A 20,176-nucleotide genomic window follows, 5' to 3' on the forward strand; every position below is an offset into this window, starting at 1 on the left:
GTGGTGAAACGTCTGAGTTGTTAAAGAGATCAGATCTTGCAGAAAATGCTCACCCAGTAGCCTGAAGATGAGGTGGAGCTCGTCTTCAACGGTGGAGCCGGGGAACAGAGGCCGACCTGCAGCCATCTCATAGAATATACATCCAACACCCCTGGAGACACACAAACATGCAATTTCACACAATAAATGAGTGAGTGGGAGGTGGGGTTAACAGTTTTCAAGCTGAGAATAATTTGAATTAAAAATGCTGAAGAGGTCTCATGATGAGGCAAACAGTTTTATATGACACAAAAATGTTATTAAAGTTAAGCATTACCTCTTCACGCATTCATTTAAACAGACCAAAGAGCAGTATGTGGTGATCATGGAAAACAGAGATCACTTCATGACTTTGGCTAACTGTAGGCATACTACTGGTTTGTTAGCCAAGATCTGAGGGTTGCAAAGAAGTAGTGAAACTGTAAGAGTGCAACAAAAACCGCAAGCAAAACCTGTACCGTTTCCTTTAAAATCTTTTATTCTAAAGGTGCCCAGGTGTTCATTTCCGATTTCTCTCGCACTTTTCACAGATTTACTGCTGCTTAGCAAGTAGTTGACAAGTGTCTGCAGACGAGTCATCGTTTCCCATACAAAGTATGGGTGACCACTGCGATCTGCTAATGATCAAAGCCTTTGCAGGGAGGTATGTGTTGCAGTAACATGCCTCTTTGGGACCAATTTCACCTAGCAACTACAAGCCAACCAGTTGCAGAATACACGTTTTTCCCTAGCAACCAGAGTAATTCATGACCAACTGGTGTCTAGGCCTGTGTAAATGGGACATTGGCTTCATTTCATTCCCTCACTTTATAAGTCCACAGCTAACTGAAAATACAACCACACAACTACAACAACAAGAGATCTACAACTAACTAAATAACTAGTTTAAGGCACCAACTGTGAACCACATTATCATCCTCAATTCATACCTGACACCTGACTGGTGTTTTGTTGACTGTCATTTACCTTCTTAAAGTTTTTTTTTTGCACCATGAAATTGAAAGAATAACTAGCAGTTACTGTAACATCGGAGCCTACAGTATTCACCTTCTTCCTACTTATAACCGTGCTTCTCCTTTAAAATTTAGTTTTTCAAATCAGAAGTTGATAAAAACTTATTTCTGGCTTCAGACATACATTATTTATTTATTCATACACAAGCCAAAGCAAATGAAAAGCTGTTATCATTAGCAGCTGCAGTAAAAAGAATGAAATAAGAAGTGCAGTACAGTAGAGAGTGCTGTTTAGTTAGGTCATAATTCCCTGTGGGTTTGTAACTACAAGGGACACGTGTTGCATTACCAGCAGCCATTTGATTCAGCATTTAATTAGTGATGATAGCAGTTTAAAACCATAAAAAGGATTATTTGTAGTTATTATAAGCTACATACCACATATCGATCTGGGTTGAGTACTCAGAGGATCCCAGCAGAACATCAGGAGGTCGGTACCAAAGAGTCACCACCTCGTTGGAATAGGTTTTAGTTGGAACAGACTTGGCCCTGGCCAAACCTGCAAAGCCACCACAGACTCATAAGGGTTTTTACACAACAAATCAGCATTATGTCTGTGAAGATCCTCTCCTGCTGGTCTTCCTCTTACCAAAATCAGCCAGTTTAAGTTCTCCTCTCTCATTGATGAGGAGGTTCTGTGGCTTCAGGTCCCTGTGGAGAACTTTCCTTTTGTGACAGTATGACAGCCCTCGCAATATCTGGAACAGGAAGATCTGGAAAGGTATTTTTAAATGGCTTGATGTTATTAATAAGTCAGCTCATGTTTTCATTACTTATGTTTATGCTTTTCTGATCTAATTTGCCTGATGTGATGGAAATACAAACAGAAGAAAAGACCAAAAGATGCTTTTAGACTCTTGGGAGAATTTATATAGAAAAATTGACAAAACAGTTCAATCTGTTAGACACACAGAAAATATAACAAAGCTGGAAGGGTTGAAAAAAAAAGAGTTTACTTTACATAGCATGGGGAAAAAAAACATCATCCTCACCTTCACATTATGCATACTCATTATGTTTCCACAGTCGTCCATGTACTGCTTCAGGTCTTTGTCCTTCAAGAAGAGGTGGCACCATTAGACAGGACGTACATGTACAAAAAGTCTATAAACGGATAGACCATTTTTCTTTTTCTGTTTCTCTGTCATTCAACAAATCTTACCAGGTACTCAAAGACGAGTGTGAGGCTCTTGTCAGTGTGAACGATGTCATGTAGCGTCACAATGTTGGCGTGTTTCAGGTCCTTCAATAATGACACTACAGATGCACAAAGATGTTTACAAAGACAGAAACATTTAACATTTATATAACAAAACCTGACTCAGGAAAATGAAACACCAATTAAAAGGACAGTTCATAAAACAAAGGATTTTAAATCAGAATTTATTTTAGAGATAAGAAGGTTTAAAATGTAACATTGACACATTCGAGCCGTCTCTCTCAGGGTGTCACGTCTTGTTGTAGTCAACTATGGCTGAGCTAAACTGCTACACAAGACTCCAGATGAAACACCAGAACTTTGATGTATCAAAGGACATAAAACCTGCTAACCTTCTCTGATGGCTGTGCACGGGGCTCCTTCCTCATGCTCCAGCCGGATCTCCTTCAGCGCCACCAGGTTGTCAGTCAGTTTACTGCGTCCTTTAAACACTGTGGCGTAAGTTCCCTGAAAGCAACACATAGCATTAATTTAATTAATTTAACTGTATAGCAAAGTTACACTGTGAAGTGCATGTGGAAACTTGAGCCTTCCTCACCTCTCCCAGCTTGTCCAGTTTAATGTACGTCTCCAACTTTCCAAAACCAATCTCTGACTAAGGAAGAGAAGAATTTAAGCATATTAATTGCACTCATTTCTGCAAACAGACACTTGCAAACAAATGCAGTCTGCGTTCTGTTGACCATTCACATTTGAGCAGGCTTTGCAGGTGTTTTCCTGCTGCACCATCTTACTGTGTCCCCGCACCCTTCAGAAAACCGAAGGCGTCTCAAATCTTTACATAACCCATCATGTACACTCAAACTTTAGTTATTTGTAGCAGGGTTTTTTTAATAATGTTGCAACAAAACCCACATCATACTTTTTCTTTCAGAGGGAAAGACCCAAAGTTCACGTGTGCAGGATATGATTTAGATCAAAGGTTTTCAAACTGTCAAGCAATTAAGGGCCCATTAGGATCACGTCCTATTCCAGTTTTATTCTAGACCCTTACAGAGTACCAGTGCATGAAGCGCAGTTAAAAATACTCTGTATTTATCTTATACTGATGCAGTTCATCCAGTCTGAAATGGGCTGTTTTAGCTCCTATCACTTTAAGACAACAACATGTTTGAACATGACCATATTAGGTATATAACTTCTAAACAAAAGAGCCCAGAAGAGAGGAAAAAAAACACCTGGAGCCTCAAGCCTGAAGTAAAGAGCTCACATTGATCACTCACTAAAAAAAGAAATCTGTCCGTATTACATATAAATATTCAGTAATATTTATATATTTAGTAAAGACCCTTACACTTGGCTGGTGCAACAGAAAAAAAATAGAGTCAAATCTTTTTCTCAAAAATTGGACTGATATTTAATATTACAGGACCTTCAGAAGAAATAAATCAAAGCAGCCCACAGATCTCTCACAAACTCAGTAGCAAAATCATGCACCCAGTCTCACCAACAAGTGTAGTTCCAAAGCACAAGAACAAGATAATCCCCTAAGAAACTAAGAATGAATAATGATACATATGAATATTTCATGTATGTGTGCCCACAGAGCAGCATGAATCAAACATTTTCTATCATATCTGGTTTCTGACAGCATGTCTTCAGGGATTGACCAAAAAAAACCCCCAAAAAACAAGAAGAATCGATATCAAGAAGAATGAAAGGCGATTAATTATGAGTGTTTACCGTCTTTAAACCTTTTTATTTACATTTAATCTTTCAAAAAACGTTCAAAGGCAAACTCACGATGACCACGAATCTCCCTGTCAGTGATGATAACCACACCGCAGCAGAGCATTACGATCTAATTTTATAGGCTACAAGTGTGAGGTGAGCGCATGTGACTACAGATTAATCCATCTTGGGCTTGTACCAGGAAAATCACCATGGAAACCCGGCACAGAGGGTGTCTGGTAACAGGACTGCTTGTGCCACAAAGCAGTAAAAGAACAGAGACAAACAGACACACACTGACCAGCGAGGCTCGGCGCGAACGTCGGCTGAGCGGTTGGTCGAAGGGTGGGCTGCTAAGCTGCAACTTCTCCAGGTAGCCGTCAGGGATTCGGATGTCAGCAGGCAGAGACAGGCGCTTGTTGAGGTCCTAAAACACACACACACATATATAAAGAAGTCTTTATCTAACGTTCCTAAAGAAACCGTAAAGTTAGCCTGTGTAACAAGATCACACATGTGCTGCTGACACTTGTTAAGTGTCGTCTGTATGTTGTGTAGGGCATGTTTCAGCAGTGAGCAGCACAAGACAATGTGCCCTGCAGAATCCACCCACATCCCTGCTGCTTCTAAAATAACTCGTCCTCTTCTCCTCCTACTCCCAGAGACGACAAAAAACAGGTCGATCACCATCTTATGGAAGGTGAAAATAAGAGGCGGCCTGTTGAAGTGTGACTGCTGGTAAAAAAACAACACCATGATTACAACATGATTATAAAACTGTACCTGCGTTAAGCTCGTACAGCCAATCTGCACTCATACTGCACAACTCACATCTAAAGTGTTCTGGATGTCAGATCATATCTATTCCAGGATCAAAGTCAAGAACACCACATCTGACACTGACGAGCTTACATAATGCTGATGGATGTAATGGGGAAAAAAACATTTAGTGGATTAAAAATACAGCGTGCATAAACCTCCCATCTCTGTACTTACCTTTAAAGTTTGGCCTCACCGCAAATAAATTATTCCCTCTCATGACAACAGCTTTTTGTTTTCTGAGACTGCTCGGAGAATAAGTTAGTATTATGAGTTCCCACAAAAGTCTGATCATAGTCAACATATGCATCTTGTAAAAGGAAAATTTGTCCTCCATCAAGATGGTGTCAATATATGATAGAGTCATGAAAAAGAAAGTTTTTCACAGGACTGCAGTTCTGTGAAAAAATAGGTACACACTATAATACTGCCGACCTATTGCACGCAATGGCGGCGCCATCTTACTCTCCGACCCTCAAATGGTTATCTGTATGACTTTATCAGTCTCTCACATCCCTGTGGAGGAATTTCGGTCCACTCGTTTACAACGCTGCTTCAGTGAACTGAGTTATGTGGGCATTTGTTCACACAAATCCCACCACAACATTTCAATCAGGTTGAAGTCTGGGTGTGATACATCACAGCGCCTCGACTCTTTACTTTTTCAGTCTGTTGTAGATTTGCTGTCATGCTCGGAATCATCGTTCTGCTGCATGATTTCACGTGGGCCGAGGTTTAGCTGTCAGAAAGATGGCCTCACATTTCGATTCACAAGATCTGTCTAACCACACAACTACAATGGGAAGACTGGTAGTATTAACACAAAGGGACAAACTACCAAAATGTCTCCAGAGGTGCTCACAATTGAAAATGATCTTCTTTTTTTTTAGTTGACCTAATTAGCAGCACCTGCCTGCTACCTACACTCTTATGGAAGTGGTAAACATGTAACTTTCTCAGCAACACTGTGAGCCAATTGCTTGAAGCTTGGCAGCCTAGCCAAGGAAGACCCTATTAAACTGTGGTGAAGATGTGAATTGGTTTCTTAATGAGTGTAAGATAGGGCACTGACCCTGGGGGAGGACTGCACTCTCCAAAAGCCAATATTCTAACCATTTGTTTGTCAGCAGAGTTATACAAAATTGATCAGGTCAAACTTAATGAAACTTGGTGGAGAGGCGGTGGAGTGTGGACAAAGGGACAGAACCAACTCATTCATTCTGAGATCTACAACACTCATTTTCATACTGCGAGATATCTCATTGGCTAGTGCGATTTTTAGGTAGCTTCCTATTTAAACTACGCTGTGCATCTTCTTTAAGAATGAATCAACACAAAGACTTTGTAGACTTCTGAAGCATCAGTTTAATGGGTTAAGAAAATACCCATACTGCTTTTATAATATAGGAAACAGATTTTACCCAGGCATAGAGCTGGTTCACAAGTGAGAAACCAAAAGCCTGTTTATCTTTTACTAAGACCAGGTGACCGAGCTTTCGCTGTGCTCTTAACCTCTTTGCTGAGACAACTTTATGAAAACCTCCGCCATCAAAGAACCACAAGAAGAGCAGTGCGCTTACCCTCATGTAACGCATATCTGCTGTCTTTGACCACATCCTCGATTTCCACTTATTTCATGCACAAATGAAACTAACATTTAAAAGGGGTGAAAAACAGGTCAGTATGCATGTGTATCTCTGTGAGAGGTAGCATACATCAGGGAAGGTGATATGGCGGGTTCTGGCATATTTTACCATTGACCAGCAGGGGGCAGGGGGTCTCCAGGTGAATTCAGTCTTCCTTTCCAAATCAATATTCCCCCAGATTAAAAAAAAGCCAAACAAGTAAACATATCAAATAGGTTTTATAGTGCACATAATCTATGGTAAAGTCAGCATTTGCTTTAATTCTATTAGGAGAGAAGAGATTTTCTGTAACTTACTAGTGAGTAACACCATAACAGGTGCAGTAAAAGGGTTCAATGATTACAAAACCACTGAAAAATTAAACAACTAGAAGGCATAAAAATCCCCTGATAATCATGAGATCTGTTTCAATTCAGCTCTCTCCCTCTTTTCTGTTTTTTTTCTTATCTGAGCTTGCGTAAGGGACTAATTCTAATCTATCCTGGGTGACACCAATGCCAGTTTTTCATGTATAAATAACTTTCTTTGGGGTATTAAGAAAAACAAAAAGTGGCGAAAGCTGAAAATATGAATGAGAAAATAAGGAGATTACTAACAGGAGTCATTTAAAATGATTATGCAACAAAATTGGCCTAATGCTTGTTTTTAATACATTTTATATTGTATTATAATTCACCCCTGCATTTGAAATGCTACAAGTACTACTCACTTATACATGTCACACAGTTGTTTAAAATAGCACAACATAATTGTATTCTTCTTTACAAGAAGAATAAAGGGGAGCATGCTCTCAAGTGGAGACAGCTGACATGAAGAAAATCACTGTGGTAACCAGCACAGATTATCTCGTCTCTTTACCAGCCTCTTCTTTTGTCCTCAGGGAGCAGGGCTGCTATCAGTATCATGACGCCCCGACTCTTAGAACCCATTAGCCGAGAAACAATCTGTCCCAACCCCCTCCCAAATCACTTGAGGCAGTGGAGAAGACGAGCAGAAGGAGATGAGAGGAGGTGAAGCGTGGTATGTGGACTTGCAGCGTAAGCTGTTTTTACATGATTTACAGTGTGTGCATGTGTGTCGGGATTCTGCACGTCTCACCTCCATGGAGATTCGCCGGTGGACCCTGTTCCTCAGACAGACGCCCGTCGGAGACTGGACCTCGTCTGAAGACGTTCCTGATGCCTGATCGCTCTCCCCGTCAGATCCCATCTTCAGATTTTCGTGGACAATATCTGAAAAAAATCAAGGATAGGGCACAAGAGGGCTTTGGATAAAAATCACACTGGAACTGCCAGATTAAGACGGTTTAGGAGTGATCCAGACCGGCTAATGATTAATGCTGTTTGTAGAACAGACCTAAACTTACAAGAATCAATAACTTTCATTATCTGTTTATCTGTTGCTTAAAAAAAAAAAAAGGGAAAAACAAAGAAGAAAACACCCAAAGCTAAATTTCTTAAAGGATAAGTCAATAAACTAAAAAGAGCGCAGTTTCTACTATAAGTAAGAAGGGATAAAAAGTTGAGTTGCAAATCTATCTTATAAAGCCTGAGGTAGTATGTCCCAGTTGCTTTGTGTTCATGCATAAGATATGTCATTTAGAAGCACATATTACCATATTTTAGACATTTATTTTTTATGGCTCTGTAGCTTCATTCAGAAGTAACCAACAGCAGATATTCAAAGCGTTGCCTGGTGGGCGATGGGATAATCTTGTTCAGACTTTTAAATCGTGACATTTGATAAATCACCATAAACACATCTGCTAAACATAATGCAGCTGATGAGATTTTTGGCCATCTCAAGTACAATAATCAGTGAGAAATGTACTTGTGAACTGATCTTGTGTTGGGTGAGCAAGAAAATGAAGCAGGAGAAGAAAAAGAAGGAAAAGAAGAAGAACAGCAACAGCTGGCAGTGCTATCACATTATTACCCAAAAATAGAGTTAGTTCAGGCAGGTGAAAAAGTGAAGCTCATCCACAACACAGGTTTCATCTGACCACAGCACTTTCTCCCAAGCCTTCTCTGAAACACTTAGATCAGGGGTCCCCAATCCCGGTCCACGAGTGCCGGTGTCCCTGCAGGTTTTAGATGTGTCCTTGATCCATCACAGCTGATTTAAATGGATAAATGACCTTCTCAACATGTCTTGAAGTTCTCCAGAGGCCTGGTAAAGAACTAATCATGCACTAAATAAGATGGCGCCGGTGAGGTCGGCTGCCGTCACGACTGCTCCGACCACTTTTTCTTTGTCTTTGTTTTTTAAGTTAGTTTTCAGCGTTTCTAAATCGGCAAAATCATCACCATTGGGTACATTAGGTATGACAGTGACACTCTTGTTTCTATTGGTAAACAATGTACTCACAATTCGAAGTTTTTAACTCCGGATCCGAGCTGGCCGAGTGAGATCTCGAGGGAGAACAAAGGGAAGCGGCGGCGGCCTAGAGGGAAGCGAGTCGGCGTCAGGAACAGGCTGAGAGCTCGTGCACACCGCACACCTCTGCCTAGCATCCTGCTCGCCAACGTCCAGTCACTGGAGAACAAGCTTGACGACCTCAGGGCCAGGATAAAGTTCCAGAGAGACATTCGGGACTGCAATCTCCTCTGCTTCACCGAGACATGGCTGAACCCAGCGGTGCCGGACCACGCCATCCAGCCGGCCGAGTTCTTCTCGGTTCACCGCATGGACAGGACACGGGACTCGGGGAAGTCAAGGGGAGGCGGCGTGTGTTTAATGGTGAACAACAACTGGTGCAACAGTGCGAACGTTGTTCCTCTCACACGCTCCTGCACACCAAATCTGGAACTACTGTCCATCATGTGTCGTCCTTTTTATCTACCTCGGGAATTTACATCGGTCATTGTAAGTGCCGTTTATATTCCACCACAAGCGGACACGGTCACCGCCTTATGCGAGCTGCATGAGGCACTCACACAGCACCAGACACAACACCGGGACGCTGCGCTTATTGTGACGGGGGACTTTAATAGCGCCAACCTCAAACGCGCAGCGCCGAACTTTTATCAACACATCACCTGCCCCACCAGGGGTGAAAGGACACTGGACCACTGCTACACTACGGTCAAGGACGGCTACAAGGCACAATCCCGCCCCCCGTTTGGCAAATCTGATCACGCCGCCATCTTCCTCATGCCAAAATACAAACAAAGGCTGAAACAGGAAGTTCCGGTTCAGAGGAAGGTCGCGCGCTGGACGGATCAATCGGTGGCCGCGTTACAGGACGCACTCGATGACGCAGACTGGGGCATGTTCAGAAACAGCTCCGACGATGACGTCAACGTGTTTACGGAAGCGGTTGTGGGATTCATCGGGAAACTAGCGGATGATACCGTGGAGACAAAGACTATCACAACGTTTCCCAACCAGAAGCCGTGGGTGGATAAAACCATCCGCGACGCTCTGAGATCCCGCACCGCTGCCTACAACACGGGACTCATGACGGGGGACATGGACCCGTACAAAGCCGCGTCATATAACGTGCGGAGGGCGGTGAAAGAGGCGAAGCAGCGCTACGGGAGGAAACTAGAGTCACAACTCCAACAGAGTGACTCTAGGAGCCTGTGGCGGGGACTAAGGACAATAACGGACTATAAAGCACCAACAACCGGTATGACGAACGCGGCCGTGACTCTGGCAGACGAGCTGAACACTTTCTATGCTCGCTTCGAGGCTGCAGCTAAGGTCTCCAACAATGCTAGTGTTAGCGGCGCTAACGGCTGCAGACAGGAAGATACTGCCAGCACCGGAAACGTGCTCGTCATCTCCGAGCATGAAGTAAGGAGAGCCTTCAAGAGAGCGAACACCAGGAAAGCAGCAGGACCAGACGGCATCCCAGGTCGTATCCTCAGAGACTGCGCATACCAGCTAGCTCCTGTGTTCACTGAGATATTCAACATCTCTTTATCTCAGTCGGTGATCCCCACATGCTTCAAAGAGTCCATCATTGTTCCTGTCCCGAAGAAACCCCACCCTGCTTCTCTCAATGACTATCGCCCTGTAGCCCTCACCTCAGTAGTGATGAAGTGCTTTGAACGCCTGGTCAGAGACTTCATCATTTCTTCACTACCAGACACACTGGACCCACTACAGTTCGCTTACCGTCCAAATCGTTCCACAGACGATGCCATCTCTCATCTCCTCCACACATCACTCACTCACTTGGACACTAGAAGGGGGAATTATGTTAAAATGCTCTTCATAGACTACAGCTCTGCATTTAACACCGTAATTCCCTCCACACTCACTACCAAGCTGGAGCATCTGGGACTCAGCTCATCTATGTGTCAGGGGTGTGTTCTGAGCCCCCTGCTGTACTCTTTGTACACATATGACTGTGTGGCCACTACCAGCTCCACCACCATCATCAAGTTTGCTGACGACACCGTCGTGGTGGGCCTGATCTCTGATAACAACGAGACGGCCTACCTGAAGGAGATTAGGAATCTGGAGAACTGGTGCCAGAGGAACAACCTCCTTCTAAACGTCAGTAAGACAAAGGAGCTGATAGTGGACTTCAGCACTAAGCAGGAGAGGAACTACCAGACCCCCGTCATCAACGAGTGCCCAGTGGAGAGAGTGGACAGCTTCAAATACCTCGGAGTTCACATCACGCAGGACCTGTCATGGTCCTGTCACATCAACACCGTGGTGAAAAAGGCCCGACAGCGTCTCTACCACCTCAGACGCTTGAGAAACTTCCAACTGCCCTCCAAGGTGCTCAGGAACTTTTACTCGTGCACCATAGAGAGCATCCTGGCGGGAAACATCTTAACCTGGTTCGGGAACAGCACCATGCAGGACAGACGAGCTCTACAGAGGGTTGTGCGGTCAGCTGAGCGCACCATCCGCTCCGAGCTCCCTGACCTGCACTCAATCTACAGCAGGCGGTGCTGGACCAAGGCCAGGAAGATCGTGAAGGACCTCAGCCATCCCAACAACAGACTGTTCTCTCTGTTGAGGTCAGGAAAGCGATTCCGCTCCCTGAAGACCAACACAGAGAGACTGAGGAGGAGCTTCTTCCCGCAGGCGATACGGTCTCTCAATCACAATCACACCACCACACAGTACTGACCCACACATATGGTTCTTACACACACACTGGACTTTCTGGACTTTGTTTTTGCACAACACTGGTCACTATATTCTTCATTTCCGGTTAATACTTGTACAGCTGCTGTTATTGTGTATATATTTATTTAGATTTAGATTTCTTCATACATTCTTATATAGTTCTATATTGTGTATTGTGTATTTTGTTGTACAGTTATTTTATTTTCAACTTTAATTTATATATTTATCTTTATCTTATTCTTCCCAGTTAAATTTACCCTTCATTCTAATTTGTGTTGTACAGTTATTTCATTTTTAACCTTAATTTATATTTTATTCCTTCCTAGTTAAATTTACCCTTTTTAATTTTTCATATTTATTTCCTATCTTATTCATAGCCTTTTCCTTTTTTGTTTTCTTTAGATCACGAGCAGTTGTCCAAGCATTTCACTACATATCGTACTGTGTATGACTGTGTACATGACAAATAAAATTTGAATTTGATTTTGAATTTGATTCAGGTGTGCTGACCCAGGGTGAGATCTAAAACCTGGGACACTGGTCCTCGTGGACTGGGATTGGGGACCCCTGACTTAGATGTTCACTGACAAACTTGTGATTGGCCTGTACGTGTGCCTTCAAATCAAATCAAATCACTTTTATTGTCACATCACATGTGCAGGCACACTGGCACAGCACATGCGAGTGAAATTCTTGTGTGCGAGCCCCACAAGCAACAGAGATGTGCAAACACAACAACACAAACGAGCAAAATACAAGAATGGCCAACCTGAAACTAATAAATATATGTACAATATATAATAGTGTATGCATTTCTGGATGTGTATACTAAATATTTTCCTACGTGTGTGTGTGTGTGTGTGTGTGTGTGTGTGTGTGTGTGTGTGTGTGTGTGTGTGTGTGTGTATACACACATTTTTACAAATTAAATAGTAAAAAAATAAAATAATAATAATAATAATAATAAAATATATAAAATATACAGAGTTGAATATGTGCAAAACAAGTGGCATTTATATACAGTGTGGAGTGCATAATGTTGAAGTTCCAGTAGTGAAGCTGAGGTGTCTATGACGTGTTCAGCAGTCTGATGGCCTGATGGAAAAAGCTGTCTCTCAGTCTGCTGGTTCGGGACCGGATGCTGCAGAACCTCCTTCCTGATGGAAGCAGTCTGAACAGTTTATGGCTGGGGTGACTGGAGTCCTTGATGATCCTCCCCGCTTTCCTCAGGCAGCGCTTCCTGTAGATGTCTTGGAGGGAGGGAAGCTCACCTCCAATTATCCGTTCAGAGCACCGCACTACTCGCTGGAGAGCTTTGCAGTTGTAGGCGGTGCTGTTGCCATACCAGGTGGTGATGCATCCAGTGAGGATGCTCTCAATGGCACAGTGATAGAAGGTCCTGAGGATGCGGGGGCTCATGCCGAATCTTTTCAGTCTCCTGAGAAAGAAGAGGCGCTGCTGCGCCTTCTTCACTGTTTTGTTTGTGTGTACTGACCACGTAAGATCCTCAGCCAGGTGTACTCCAAGGAACCGGAAGCTGCTCACTCTCTCCACAGCAGCGCCGTTGATGGTGATGGGGGTGTGTACTTCTCTGCACCTCCGGAAGTCCACTATCAACTCCTTTGTCTTTGCGATGTTGAGGGTGAGATGGTTGTCTTGACACCAGTGGGTCAGGGCGCTGACCTCCTCCCTGTAAGCTGTCTCATCACCGTTGGTGATAAGACCCACCACTGTAGTGTCGTCCGCAAACTTCACAATGATGTTGGAGCTGTTAGTGGCTGTGCAGTCGTAGGTGTAGAGTGAGTACAGGAGAGGGCTCAGTACACACCCCTGTGGAGCACCAGTGTTCAGTGTGATGGGGGATGAGGTGATGCAGGTTAAGGCGCTGCAAGATTTCAATCCATTACAGCATTGTATGTTATAAATGATGTTCTTTGTGACTGTGGTCCCCTGTGTAACAAGCTTCTCCCATGTAGTTTTGGGAATATCCACCACCTTTTTTGTGATAATCATTCACCCCATGATTTTCACGGAGCTCCAGATCAAGGGCGATTGATGATCACCTTATTACAAAGGTTCATGCTCATAATCTTGCAGCCCATTCCAGCACCGTGCAGATCTACAAGCACTTTTTTCTATGCTTTTTCTATCTAAGTAACATTCACATATATGCACACTCCAATAGATGCATTGGAGAGCAAATTGGGGCTCAGTATCTTGCCCCCACTTGCTTTGGCTTGCAGAGTGGAGCAGCCAGCGATTGATAAACCAAGCCTTCCCTTTAGCGGATCCATTCTGTACTTCCTGAGCTACAAGCACCCCATTAAACATTTAGTTTGATTAAGTTTGATCAATCGAGTGTCTTACAAAAAGTAAGACATGACAAGAAACTTACAGAAAGAATATATGACAGAAACACTATCCATCAGTGACCACAGGGTGATGATTAAATAGTAAAGCCTGGGGATCATCACTAGTCTGTCTCCAAAGCAAACTTAATGAAAGCAAAAATGTACAGCTTTATTTCACAGAGCCCACCTTCTCCCATTCATCTCCTCTCAGACCCTTATAACCCCAGAGGCCCAAAATGCCACGCCACAACATCGCTACCTTCTCCACAATAAAACTACCACTAACACAAAAGAGGCAAACACACTCAAGTTCAAACCACATGCCCACCCTCTCCTCCGCATACACAAAAACGCTCACCGAGTTAATGAGTAGCCACAGTTTTGAGTAGTTCTCTGTCATCAATGTGTTAGCACCTCCAACCATGCAGACTATCATCAAATGGCACAGCGCGGAGAAACAGGAGGGTGAAAAAAAGAAATCACTGCAAGGTTTCTCTTAAGAAGATTTAACTTTGCATATTTCAGTCAAAGGAGCTTGCAAAGAAAAGCGTCTAGACTTCTTTAAGTTGCTTGAAGACGTTTCACCTCTCATCTGAGAAGCTTCTTCAGTTCTAAGGTCAAATGGTGGAGAGTCCCAGATATAACATATGCATATTTAACATATGCATATTTTTTGCATATTTCAAACATTACACTTGTTAATCAGCTCTTTCATGTGCTTTAACAACCAAAGTTCTTCCAAGTCTCACTGACTAATTATGTACATAGATGTATTTATCCATTCATCACTGACTTTTGAGGATGGCGTGTATCTACAAATCTGTCAGCAGGTAAAGTAAGGTCTAAATTACAGACAGAAAAACTCAAACCTCTGTCAACAACATGGGCATAATTGAGAAAACGATTTCTTTAGCGTAGACATGCAACTATATACCACTGCAGTTAAAATTATCTGGATTTTTAATGGGTCCAAGTCTGCTTGTTAAGTCGTTTTGTCACATGACCAGAATTCTCAAGTTGGTTCACACTGCATGAATTTCAGCTTGAACTATTCACACTCTCTCTTCTAAAGTGTACTGCTGCTGTTTCACAAAAAAGCATTATAATGGGAAATAAAGTGATTTTTACTGTGAAGAAATTATGGAAAAATGAAAAGAATTGGTCACGTTAATACTAACTGCACTTCTGGATTTATTGATCAAACATTGATCAGGGACAGGCATGATGAGTAGTTAAATAAAGATCTGCAAGTGATGGGACTGCGGACTGCAAACTCCACAAAGTAAACGACTCCTGCTTTATGACCGTGTTTGGCTGTGCTGTAAACAGTGCATAAGTCACTCTTGTTTTTAAAGCAGGGGCTCCCAGATTTACACGAAGTATCAAAGTACGCTTGTTTCAAACAGTAACCTAAAGTTTTGCCAGGCCAACCATGAATCAAATTATTTGAATTCTATTATCAACTGTCATGGGTAGTTACTCTTACTTAGAAGGAGAAGCTTCTGTTTTAAGTTGATGACATATGAGATATATATATATATATATATTTTTTTTTTTTAGGGGTGCAACGATACTTGTATCGATATTGAACCGTTCGATACAGTGCTTTCGGTTTGGTACGCATATGTATCGAACAATACAAAATTTTTAATTTATTTTATCAACTTTTCATCTGACGATGCTGTCTGTGTTGAGAGCTCAGTGGATCTGCGCTCAACTACTCTGCCTAGGCTGCACTGTCGAGCACAGATTTACTGAGCGCAGGGCAAGCTAGCAAGACAGAAGTTAAGCTCTCCTTGCAACATGGCAAACTGAACCTCCCCCACCCTCATTTGGAACTATTTTGGTCTTCATGTGAAGTATGACCCTGAAGGTAAGCGCGTCATGGACAAAAGTAAAACAGTATGTCGGATGTGCCACGCAATGCTCAATTACACGGGTGGGAACTACTGCATTAGCGCAGTTTGCTCGTTAACATGTTGACGCTGTCCAGCCTCACTCACAGGGCGATCCGCGGTAGCTCGTTAACGGAGATTTGCCGTGTTGTGGCGTTAACGTCATTTCAGATTTACGCTGACAGCACTAGTGGGAACACAACAAATATGACTGCACATTTACGCCGACATCATCCTAGTGCAAAGACAAGTGGAAGCAGACAAAAACAACAAGCACGCATGCTACAAACTACCCGAAGTCATTTAGACAGCCGTTAGCACATGATTCTCCTTATGGGGACCTGATATGTTCAATATGCTGCTGAGAATATAGCCCAGAAGAAGCGTATAGTATAGCTTTTATTTTGGAAAGAGCCATTTCTCTGTAATAAACTCTCTTCTCCAAAGATGAGTGATTTCTCGATCAGAGATTTATTATTTTATCCCTTTGTTGTTTCAGCAACATTCAATTTAAAAACTGTGCGTTTGAGTATGTGTGTGTGTATATATATATATATATATATATATATATATATATATGGGTTATACCTTTGTAAATGCTCAGAATGTTCCTGTGTTTTCATAAATGAGTGCCTACAGATAAAGACTGTCTAATTTCTTTATTCCAGAAAGCTTTCACTCCATTTTTCATGCCTGTAATGCTCGTACTCATCTCAACCTAACCCACTTACTGTCTTTCCACAAACACTCATCTTTGTCCCAATTTTCAACTCGCCTTCTCTTCGAAAAACTTCCAAATATTCCACTTTCCCCTTTTTCAGATCCTCTGACTTGCACACTTATTTCTTTCTCAGAAACTTCAGCATTTTTCAGCTACCACTTCTGCCTTTCATGTGTTTTTATTCTATGCATTTCTCACTCTTCCAGCTTATTTTCTGTTGTGTGTGTGAAGTTTTTAAAGGGTTTAGCTCATTTGATTCCCTCTACTGCTTCAGCAGAATCCCCCCCACCTGCCCTTGTTGTGCCTCTTCTTCTCCAAAGCTTTCAAATGATCTAATCTGTCCTACTTTCTTTTCCCGTTAACCTCCTTTCACTTTCACATACCTCTGCATCATCTCCTGCTATTTTATGTCTTCCCTCATCCTCTCCAAGAACTCTCACATTTTTTTCCTCTCTCAATAATATTTTTACTTTCTCTCATTAAACCAAACCAAACCCAGTCTTTTTTTCTTACAAATCCCCCTATGCTGATTTCTTATCTTCCTCCCACATTGTTTTCCTTTAGGTTGTCTTGCTTCACCTCTTTCTTTCTCAAAAACCTTGAATGATTTCGTTCTCCACCCATAATTGAGCTTTCTTTGGTGAACATTTTCACTGATCCTTCTTTTATTTCCCTGTCTCTACAGAGCTTTTGACACATCGCCACATTTCTCTCTCTCTCACTACTTGTCTTCCTTCTCTCTGTGGTCATTAGCAGCTTTGCCAAAAGGCAAACAGAGTGTAGCAGCAATATGCAGTACATCAATGTCCTACTTAACTGGCCTGCTTTTAGATCCAAGTCCTTCTATCTAGGCCAGGGTCCAGTGTGAGGCTCAACAGGTCCTTTGGTGTTCCACTGGCTGAGAAAAAGCACCAGCAAAAAGCCTGAGCTGTAAAATGTCTAACATTGTGTGGAACACATGCTTTGCACAGATGCTGGTTATTGCTGTTGGGTCACTTTGAAAAGAAAAATATTTTAAAGTTTGCTTAATGTTTATGGCACCATCTGAAAAATTTGAAACTGACGAATATAAAACAATTAACAGGTTGTGACCACTCTGACAGGCTTTAAGCTAAATGCTCATGTAAACATGTAGAATCCTAATGTTAACTGGTAATGTTTTTAGTGGTCCTCAGTCATCTTTTAAGCCCAACAATCAGCAGCTTGTTCAACATGCTACAAACAGACTCACAACAAAAGGAGAGAACACATTAAAACTTCAATGATTGCCAGCTACAGAACATAAAGCTGGTCTTCTGACTTCCTACAAGCATGAATACAAAAACTGTTTAGTCACAAAATTGGTCTAAAGGTGCTATCACATAGCACATCGCTCTGAAACCAGTTATTCTATTTTATTCTATTCTCAGTGGATGGTGTCATACAGTGATGCACCAAGAAAAGCACAGAAATTGGGAGCTCCGGTAGATTATGAGGACAAAGTTTGACAAACGCGCAGTTAATGTGGCTCAATTGAACTCCCATTGAACCCAGCACGTCCTGTGTGGAAGTCCCATGATGTATACCACATTTTAGCATCACTTTTATTTGAACTTGAACTGAATATCAAGATGTATTCACCGACATTTAGAATTAGCGTCTCAGACCATGTTTCTACATCCTGTGAATCATTTTGCCACCATGTGGGTTGTTCAACCCCAACCTTGAAATCTGCTACTGCTCTGAATCATCTGGACATCATCTCACTTCCACCAGTCAGGATGAGACTCGTCACTAGGCTTGACTGTGATGAGTCAGTTCTCGCAGGAAACTGCGTAACGTTTGACTGAGTTCCCCCATCCAGCAGCCTCTTGGGTAAAAAGCAAGCCTGCTAAGGGTTCATGGGATTAATGCCCAGAATCTGTCTGCAAATGTGAAATCACAGGATCGTGAGACGTTTCCTGTTTGCTCTTGGATGGCATCTGCTTTTCTATCGCTCACTTCCATCCGTGTGTGTGTGTGTTGTGTTCTCACCCAGGCGGCTGCCATGGCGCGGCATCACCATGAAAGATCCCAGAGTGCCCCCGATGACGCTGTGTGGCCGGCGCAGGGGCGGCTTCTTGAAGGAACCGGTGTACTGGTGCAGAAAGGAGTGCATGCTGTGGGAGGTGGGTGGGCGGCCATTCCTCATGAAGGGCTCTGAAACACAACAAAGCTAGTGTCAGGATGTCTGATTTCATGACACCCAGATGCTCCACAGTGGAATCACAAATCCTCGGGTGCACGCACGGAGCACCAAAGAATATCACGTCCCATCTCCTTCAACCTTTGAAATGTGTTGGTTATGTGACATGCATACTGTGCAGCAGAGGTTTGTTTGAACCAACAGAATTTTATTTAACATTTAAGTTGAGATCCAGAAATGTTAAAAAATACCAACCTTCAGCCTCAATTACAGGGAGATGGGTAGAAATAAACATGAGACGACATCAAATATTCTCCAGAGTTATGTAATGCCCAGAGTGACAAACCTATGCTAAGAGGAGAATAATACCACAAATAAACACACACACAAATACTCCGTGAGTCAAAGACTGAGACTTCAGGTTGTTTTATACAGATTTTTGTGCTCTTGGTTCTGTATGATGTCAAAGGGATACCTAACATGATCCCCTCATGCTCACAGAAGTCCTACACACTGTGCAAACCTTGACTACAAAGGTTGATATAGAGAGCGAACGCTCTATGAGCATTTTGGTCCTTCTTAAGAAATGAAGTGATCAACTGACATAATTATCTTGCTTATTACTTCTAATCCAACTAGGTCTTAAGACTGCAGTTGCGAGGGTACTTCTTGTTCAGAGAGGTGTGCTACACAGCTAGTTAAAGGCTTAGCGGGCTATGTTGAGCTTAAAGTCAGAGTTTTCTGTGTCATGAAAGTGGCTCTTGTGGTTTAAATTCAGCTGGAAGCGCCACATCTTTTCAAGTTCTTTAATTTACAGCATGTTCTAAGTGCCATATAGATTATGTTTTGGGCCAATAAGTCTTATATGTGCAAGATGTCAAGCTGCTCCTTGCTGAAACCTGAATGAAGCACCACATTGACACAGGAATATCTATATGTTGTTGAACTCTAATCTGCTGTAAAAGTCTCTTTTACATTGCTGGAATTGTAGCAACTAAAACAGATAAAAACACACAAGAATAGATGTTCAATCAGTGAGTTTGATTTCAACTTGAACTGCTGACATAATAAAGGGATTTCCACATGGCCTTTATTAGGCTGTGGGACAGTAATAATGTCTAAATGAATCCAGTTTAAAGTTTTAGAAATCTAATGTCCAGCTGTCACCTTACAATTCAACAGTAGCAATTCAACTGGAATTAAAACATTTATTTTAGCGCTCTGTGTGAGATTAACAGTTTTGTGCAGCACTCATCTTTTGTCTTATTTACAAAACTGTTGTGCTTTACTGGGTTTTTAGGCTTTGTCAAGCCAGCTAATGCAAAGAAAGCTTGGCTGTGAACTGTATTTGCAGTGTACCCTTTCTGCTGCTGTCAAAAATAGAGGAGTCAAGAGTATGCCCCACTGCAGGACGGGACTAGATTGCCTCTGGGAAAGCAACTGAATGATAACGACAATCGCCATGATAAGAACATGACCGGTGAGTCAGCCAGTGGGGAAACAAGAGAAGGGAAGGGCTAGAGGCTTTCAAAATAAGATTAAAA

General features: G+C 42.4%; 1 protein-coding gene across 3 annotated transcripts in view; it reads right to left on the minus strand.

Annotated features, from left to right (window-relative positions):
* cdk17 (cyclin dependent kinase 17) overlaps positions 1–20,176 on the minus strand; it is a 51,927-nt gene that overhangs the window by 2,448 nt on the left and 29,303 nt on the right. For 2 of the 3 annotated variants that reach the window (XM_026146066.2, XM_026146067.2), the window contains exons 3-12: positions 18,482–18,646; positions 7,506–7,639; positions 4,244–4,369; positions 2,810–2,866; positions 2,604–2,718; positions 2,215–2,309; positions 2,045–2,107; positions 1,642–1,765; positions 1,431–1,551; positions 54–151 (exon numbers count right to left, since the gene is read on the minus strand). In XM_026146066.2, the coding sequence (XP_026001851.1) occupies positions 54–151; positions 1,431–1,551; positions 1,642–1,765; positions 2,045–2,107; positions 2,215–2,309; positions 2,604–2,718; positions 2,810–2,866; positions 4,244–4,369; positions 7,506–7,639; positions 18,482–18,646 (1,098 nt within the window). Of the gene's footprint in view, positions 1–53; positions 152–1,430; positions 1,552–1,641; positions 1,766–2,044; positions 2,108–2,214; positions 2,310–2,603; positions 2,719–2,809; positions 2,867–4,243; positions 4,370–7,505; positions 7,640–8,774; positions 8,794–18,481; positions 18,647–20,176 lie in introns of those variants that run through there. The other variant, XM_080291356.1, reaches the window with a different exon arrangement.

Source organism: Astatotilapia calliptera, chromosome 17, assembly GCF_964374335.1.
Source record: "Astatotilapia calliptera chromosome 17, fAstCal68.1, whole genome shotgun sequence".
NCBI classification, from domain to species: Eukaryota; Metazoa; Chordata; class Actinopteri; order Cichliformes; family Cichlidae; genus Astatotilapia; species Astatotilapia calliptera.